This window comes from Carassius auratus, chromosome 2, assembly GCF_003368295.1.
Source record: "Carassius auratus strain Wakin chromosome 2, ASM336829v1, whole genome shotgun sequence".
NCBI classification, from domain to species: Eukaryota; Metazoa; Chordata; class Actinopteri; order Cypriniformes; family Cyprinidae; genus Carassius; species Carassius auratus.
The window spans coordinates 20,482,006-20,489,029 of NC_039244.1; the positions used below are offsets into that span (position 1 = coordinate 20,482,006).

Below are 7,024 nucleotides of genomic sequence, written 5' to 3' on the forward strand. Positions count from 1 at the left end.
CTTAATTTAGCTTAAAAACTTTTACGTAGGAGTCTTAGCTTAAAAGCGATTCGGGACCGATCTGAGAGCAACTCTGAGTAAGGAAAAGACAAAAACGTTTATCTTAGTGAGGAGGCGGGGTTGAACCGGTTGCTATGTATGACACAATCTTTTGAAGACTCTGATTGGCTGGTTGTCCAAGAAGGAAAAAAAAGAGTGATTTTAAGTATAGGGTCTATTCTAATCCTCACTTTAAATTTACATGCGTAATTTTTCCTATTTGACCGTTCTCTCTCTCTCTCTCTCTCTCACACACACACACACACACACACACACACACACACATTATATGTGTGTATATGAATTCTATTTTTTTATTTACCATGCTTTTAATTTCCTATAAGGTATTTGATTGGCTTAGAATGATAAAAATTGTTCCACTCTTTCCAATTACAGTGATTGCCGTCCTATGTAAGTGGCGGTTTGAGTGTTGGTTTTAATGTATCAAACATGGAATCAAAGCCAAGAAGAGCGAGAAAGCCAATCTGGACAGAGGAACAGTGTTTACTGTTAGCCCAGTTAGTGGATGAACACAAGGCCATTCTTAAAGGAAAATTCAGACACAGCAAGGGACAAGAAGCAGACATGGGAGCGTATAGGACAAACTATTAACGGTTCATTCCCCCTGCTTGTGTTCACCTATAAGCCTGCTATATTCATAAATGCAGTTTTTAGAGCCTGCAAGGTGGGAATCTCCAGTGGAAACTAAATGAACTGTGACACAATAAGATGTTCTGAAAGTGCTGTAATTGTTTGTGTGATCACTGCTTACAGAAGATTGTGACAGACCCAAATCATCACTATTGCATTGTTGCATGTTCCCAGTTGCCAAATATCGTAATGTAGTGATTACTTTAATTTATATATTAAATTATATTATATTAAATTATTATATAATCTATACCGTCTTATTAACTCATTGTCATCCATTGTCTGCAACACATTTCTTCTGCCTCTTCATCTTTCTGCCATTTTCTCCTCTGCTAAAGAAACTCTTAAGCCTCTTAAAAGTCCTCGTCTGTGCTCATAACAAATTTTACCTTAAGACCTCTTTTAAGGGATAAGATGCTTTCTGAATTAATTTTTTCTTTACTAGGATTTTTTTCTTTAATTTTAAAAGTAAACGCCCACATTTCTAAGAATTTTCTTAGAATTTTGTCACTAGGAACTACTTTTTGCATTAAGATTCTTTATGAATACGGGCCCAGATCTTTTAGAACAAAGCATGAAAGATTGCTCCTTTGCCTCTTCCCTGACATCTTTGAAATAGACGAATGCAATAATCAATATTATACATTGGATAAAATATAATGAAATAGCCTAGGCAAAACGTTTTGAAAATGGGGACCAGGATGAGGTGCAGTAAAAATAAAAGGAAAGAAAAAAATTTTTTTTTTTTAAACTATTATGGATACTGCCATACAAGTATTATGGATAGGCCTATTATAGAAGTCTCTTATATAAAACTGTCAGAGTAGCCCCGCATCCTCTTCAACGTGTAACTTTGGCAATAAAAAAATAATAGTGGGCTAATAATAGGCACAAAAGCTACGGCCGACCACGTATAATGGCCAAAATTGCGTGCGTGTCGGGGTCATAATAACCATCAGACCAAAACATATCTTAGACTGTTTTTAAAAAATGTTAAATTAATATATTGATAAAAAAAAACATATAGTGAAAATCTGTGTCATTGTCTTGACAAGTCTGTAACCGTAACGTTACCTACTTCAGCGAGCGTCTGGATCTGTGTTGCACACGAGCCTGTAAAAATCTTACCCGGATACAGCAATGCTATTTTCTGATTGGCTGATCGGTAGCTATATTTTTTTTATTCGATTAGCAGGTGCGTGTCAGGGCCTTCGGGGAACTCACTTGATTCCTCTACGTTACCTGTTTCACTGTTTAAAAAAATAGCGCCGCAACTTGGTGGGCGTTGTCCTCGTAATGTCTCTGCGTGAGAAATACAAGGTGTGGCGTGTGAGCGTGTGAACGGGTTGAAATGCGTGAGTCTCACGCCCAATGCGTGAGACTTGAGAGCCCTGCCGTATAATATATATATATATATATATATATATATATATATATATATATATATATATATATATATATATATATATATAGATACAAACCTGTAACAGTGGTTCTGATTTTATTGCCTGCATGTGTCAGTTACAAGTTGTAAATTTGTAGAGGGTTCATGGGGTTACTATTAATAATTTGGAACCCCAGTTAGGATTTGTCATTCAACAAAAACACAAAAAGTTGTTTTTAGGCCGAACACAGACTCAACAAACCGTTTCCTCAGAATGTGGGCTGATAATTTGAGAAATTCCTCTTCTTCATCCTCCTCATCCTCCTGCTGAAGATGAACATTCATCTGTGAATCTATGTTTGTGATTCACTGTCATGCCTTCATTCAATTTATTATGTGAATAAGAGGTGGGCGATTTAAGCAAACATTTATATTATGATATTCTAGATTTCAGTTAGAATATATCAAAATATACACTTTTTTTTTTTTTTTACATATATTTGCTTTTGATGTAGAACAATATTGAAAGTAAAAGTAAGGTATCACATTTGAAGAATACAGTTTTTTTTCACAAAGTAGTTTTATAGTTATTAAAAATAATAATTACAAAGAAGCAACTTTTTTTGCTTACTCCATAAACAATGTATTGTTTTGATTTGTCTTTTATGGCATACTGTATTATCATTATAATATTAAATATATATTCATATTTAAACAGTTATTTATCCAGTACATCGAGCACATCTGTGCGTGAGTCTTCTGCTTACTCCATCGAGATGTATATAACTTTAAGTTTTTATTTTACTTCAGCTTACTTTTCCTTGCTATCCTCTTGTTTTATATGTATGTATATAATTACTCCGACCTCCTGGAAATAATAACAAATTCCTTTTATATTTGTGCACACTTGGTAAATTTTGACTTTTACTTCCTTTGTTAATCCAAATATGAGAGTTTGGAAGCTGAACATAGTGCTTCGGGTATTATGAAAATCTCAGTGCAGAAACGCTGGAGCGGAGAAGAAAAGTTACTGTAATAACATAACATAACATAACATAACAATATAATATGATATGGCATCACTTATTACAAATGAATATTTTCTTCTTCCTGTTAAAAGCAATATTTAATCTCAGAGGTTTTCAAAAGTTGACACTATTTCCCTTGTTACCTAAAATGAAAGAAGTACACTTCAAAACAGCAATCTCGGGAACATCTTTTTTTCTTCCATTGATTGTACTGTTAAATCCTTTATTATTTATCATATTGTAATATTTTCGTGTGATGGCAAAGCTGAATTTACAGCAGTAGGGTTTTCGAAAATTCAAAGGAACTTTTTTTTGTAACATTGTAAATGTAACAATCACTCTAAATTAATTTAATGCATCCTTGCTCAATAAAAGATTTCAAAAATGTATATATATATTTTAAATGTTGTCATCCCCAGGCCTTTGAACAGTAGTTTATGTTACATATACTATCATTTATTTTCACAGATATATTCAAATTTGTTTTGTTTGTTTTTAATTTCAGGAGAACTATGTGAGTGAAAAGCTGAATTGAAAAGTGAGCATGCATTATAGTGTTCGGCTGTCTTTAGATAAACTGTGTGTTAGTGTGCTCCTCATGTTAGGTTGCTATGTGCTGGGAAGAGCCGCTCAGCTGTTGAGATTAATTTCAAAAGATCTTTTTTTGGCTGATGGGACAGTCTTTCTTTCACTCTGCCAGTCTCTGTCTCTATGATGTTGGTGTTTGCGTGAACACAAATGTAATTGAGGTTCAGTCCCCAGCTTAACTACCAATGTTTGGACAGAGTCATCTGCTCCTTACATGGTGATTAAGACACAACAAAGAGTAAAAGGACACATTAGACAGCATGTTTTCACATTTTAATACATTTCACATGTGGCTTATGGTAACAGAAATGATACAAACACATCTGCTTGCACTGTTGATTAATCTGGCAACCCAACACATATACTCATACACTCTCACATTCTGGAGCACATTTTTTATGAAAAGACCCCCTTTTTCTTCCACTTACTCATGAACTACTTTCTATCTCTGTATTATATCTATGTTTATTTCCTTCCTTTCTGTGTTCAGTCTTCTTGGACACGGGTTGCTCCCGCCTCCGATACTGGACCTTCCCTCTTGTTCTCGCTGGCCACCTCTGTGTAGGTCACATCTGGGCTAGATTTCCTGCCTTTGGGAGGAGTCACAGCAGACTCCCCCTCCGCTCCCTCTTGGCCCTCAGCGACTGTGCGTTCCTTCTTCAGTTTGATTCTGAACGATTCTTTATTAGGTGCTGTCTTAGCAATGTTTTCCTTCAGCCTCTCACTGCCCTGACGGATCTTGTCTCGCTGCTCAGGGGGCACGATCTTCTCACCCAAGGTGTTGATTTTGGTTCCGAGTGTTTGGCCCGTCTTACTAAGGCTCTCCTTGGTCTTGCTGAGGTTTTCCCGTGTCTTCTCACGGGTCTTGTTCATGTTCTCTTTGGAGAACGCTGCTTTGATGTTCTCGATGCCTTTTAACCCGCTCTGTTTCAGACGGGCGCCCCGTGATGATTCTGCTTCTTCAACCACCATGTACTCATCATCAGATGATAGGTCAGCAGGGATTTCATACTCATCTGGCTCCACCTCCAAGTTAGCAAGCCCTGCCCCCTTGGGAGTCTTGGTGACAGCAACAGAGGGAACTTCAGTTTCACCCTGCAGTCAGAAAAGAGAGACCATTATTTAGCAGGAAAACACACTCTGAGTTCACCTGCTCCTAGAAGGTCATGGAGAAGAATTCTGTGCTGTTTGTCTGTATATAAAACTGTATATAGTAACATTCATAAGGAAATTGCAGTTAACAGCTTTGCTGGAGACCTGGATTTTTTAATGCTTTCTTGCAACCCACCTCAAGAATCATGGAGCTGATTACCAAACATTAATTATCTTATCGACATATTTAGACTGCATTATTTATTTCTATTAAAATTAATATTTAGATTTTGACATCGACACATAAATAATCTCCTACATTTAAGCTGAGTTATGGTGAAAAATGTTGGTGCAGTTACAAAATACTTCTTAAGTATTTTTGAGATAATCCAAATACTTAGTTGTCTTCAACTGTTTTTGCCTAGTCCTAAACAACATTGTACATGTAACCACGTACAAACATTGTACAGTCTAAAGCCTGGTTACATGAGAGGACCCTTCCCTGGAGGGAATTCTTGTAGTCTGTAAGAATGGATATTTGTGTAGATGTATCTATAAACTTCCTATTCAAGGAATAGCCTTAAAGAGTCTATTCCGCTGTGTGTGCAGCTCTATATAAAGAAACCTGAGAATAACCACATAAAAACACACATGCTTATACTGACACACACACACTCTAACAGACCAATTTTTTATTTTATTATTCAAAACATTCTCTTGAAATATTAGGAGTCAAACAGAATAAATTGCCAGCATTTGTGCATTGCTACTTAGCAGAATTTAACTGAATCATCATTTGTGTCACTTCCAAACCATATAGTCAGGATTGGGGCACCAAATGTAAATTGGTGAAAAATGTAACAAAAATGCAATAGATCATTGACAAATCCACATTAGACAACTACTAATCAGAGATACTCAATATCATAGTCCTCTCAAAAATGAATCTTTACTCACCTTCATTTTACTCCAAATATCACAAATGAAGAAATTTTGAAGAATGTCCGTAAACAGAATTTTGGGTCCCATTGCCTTTAAAAGCATTTTTTTTTCATACTATGGAAGTCAATGGAACATGAAACTGCTTGGTTACCAACATTCTACAAAATATCTTCTTTCGTGTTCCATGGATGAAAAACAACAACATGAAGGTCAGTAAATGATAACAGAATTTTCATTTTTAGGTGAACTATGCCTTTAAGGCCCATGGTCACTCTCTGTTTCTCTCTTTCTGGAAGTCTCTTCAATGGTTAAATCAAAAATATCTTTATGTCACTCATCAGCAATACTATCAGAATCAGAAATAGTTATCCAATCATCTCTAAAAAGGAAGTTCTCAAGTGTGCCCCCTATTGCTATGTGTGAGATTACAGTGCCAACTTGCTGTTAAATGGCAAAAGGATCGAGCCAAACCCTCAATCACCCATAACACACATGCAGCGGTTGTTACGTGTGATTGTGTTTACCTGATAGATAACAACCCTGAACTTGTTGCGGGTGAGCAGCTCATCTTGTGTAGTTTCCACTTTCTTCACACGCACATTCTGTTTCTCCACACGTGAGCATACTTCTTTAACGTGTGCACTCACGCGGCGGGCTTTCTGCAGTAGTTTGTCAACGGTTGTGGCCGTGGCGCCATGGTCTTGAGCTAATTTGAGAAGCTCAGATTGGACAGAGCTCACCGAGCTTTCGAGCTGCTGCTGATGCTCCTCCATGCGCTGCTGGCTGGCCTGGACACCTTCAATGATCGTAGACACGCGTTCTAACAGAGAGAGAATCGACAAGGCCGAGACAGGCTGCCCGGATTCATCCTCGACCCCCGGCATTACATTTCCTCTCTTTTCCATCTCCAATTCTCCCTTTCACACTTCCCTGAAAGTAAAGCTACTGGGCCAGAGATTAATAAAGTGCCAGACGGAATCAAACACACAGTACAGAGAGAAAGTGACACTCCAAGAGAGAGACCCCAGTGGAATCTGACAAACTCCACCCTGTTCACACACACAGATAGAAATGCATGGATATAAATACAACTGTAAGAGGATACTAAGACATTTTTGGAAGCTGTATCACAGAAGCACTGGAAAGCCCCATTAATTCAAACATTACCATATTGTGTGCATGTGTTATCTAGGCTTTTGGATTATTTGTTGCTCTCTCAGTTTTGAAATATCTAAAATGACAGTGACATTCAACAAACGCCAAATGTGTGTGTTTGTGTGATGAGGTGGACTAACTTTTA

At 37.1% G+C, this 7,024-nt stretch overlaps 1 protein-coding gene across 1 annotated transcript; it reads right to left on the bottom strand.

Moving 5' to 3' along the window:
• Positions 1-3,946: 3,946 nt before the first annotated feature.
• LOC113120079 (caveolae-associated protein 4a-like) lies at positions 3,947-6,780 on the bottom strand. Its single transcript, XM_026289944.1, has 2 exons — positions 6,249-6,780; positions 3,947-4,785 (listed from the first exon to the last, which is right to left on the bottom strand). The coding sequence occupies exons 1-2, from the start codon at positions 6,627-6,629 to the stop codon at positions 4,177-4,179; spliced, it is 990 nt and encodes a 329-aa protein (XP_026145729.1). The 5' UTR covers positions 6,630-6,780; the 3' UTR covers positions 3,947-4,176.
• Between the last annotated feature and the right edge of the window lie 244 nt (positions 6,781-7,024).

Bases quoted from the DNA above. Each gene is read 5' to 3' on its own strand.
- LOC113120079 (XM_026289944.1), bottom strand. From the start codon at position 6,629: ATGGAAAAGAGAGGAAATGTAATGCCGGGGGTCGAGGATGAATCCGGG. The intron at 4,786-6,248 runs GTAAACACAATC...TTCTGACTGCAG, and splicing joins TCAGGGTTGTTATCTATCAG to GGTGAAACTGAAGTTCCCTC.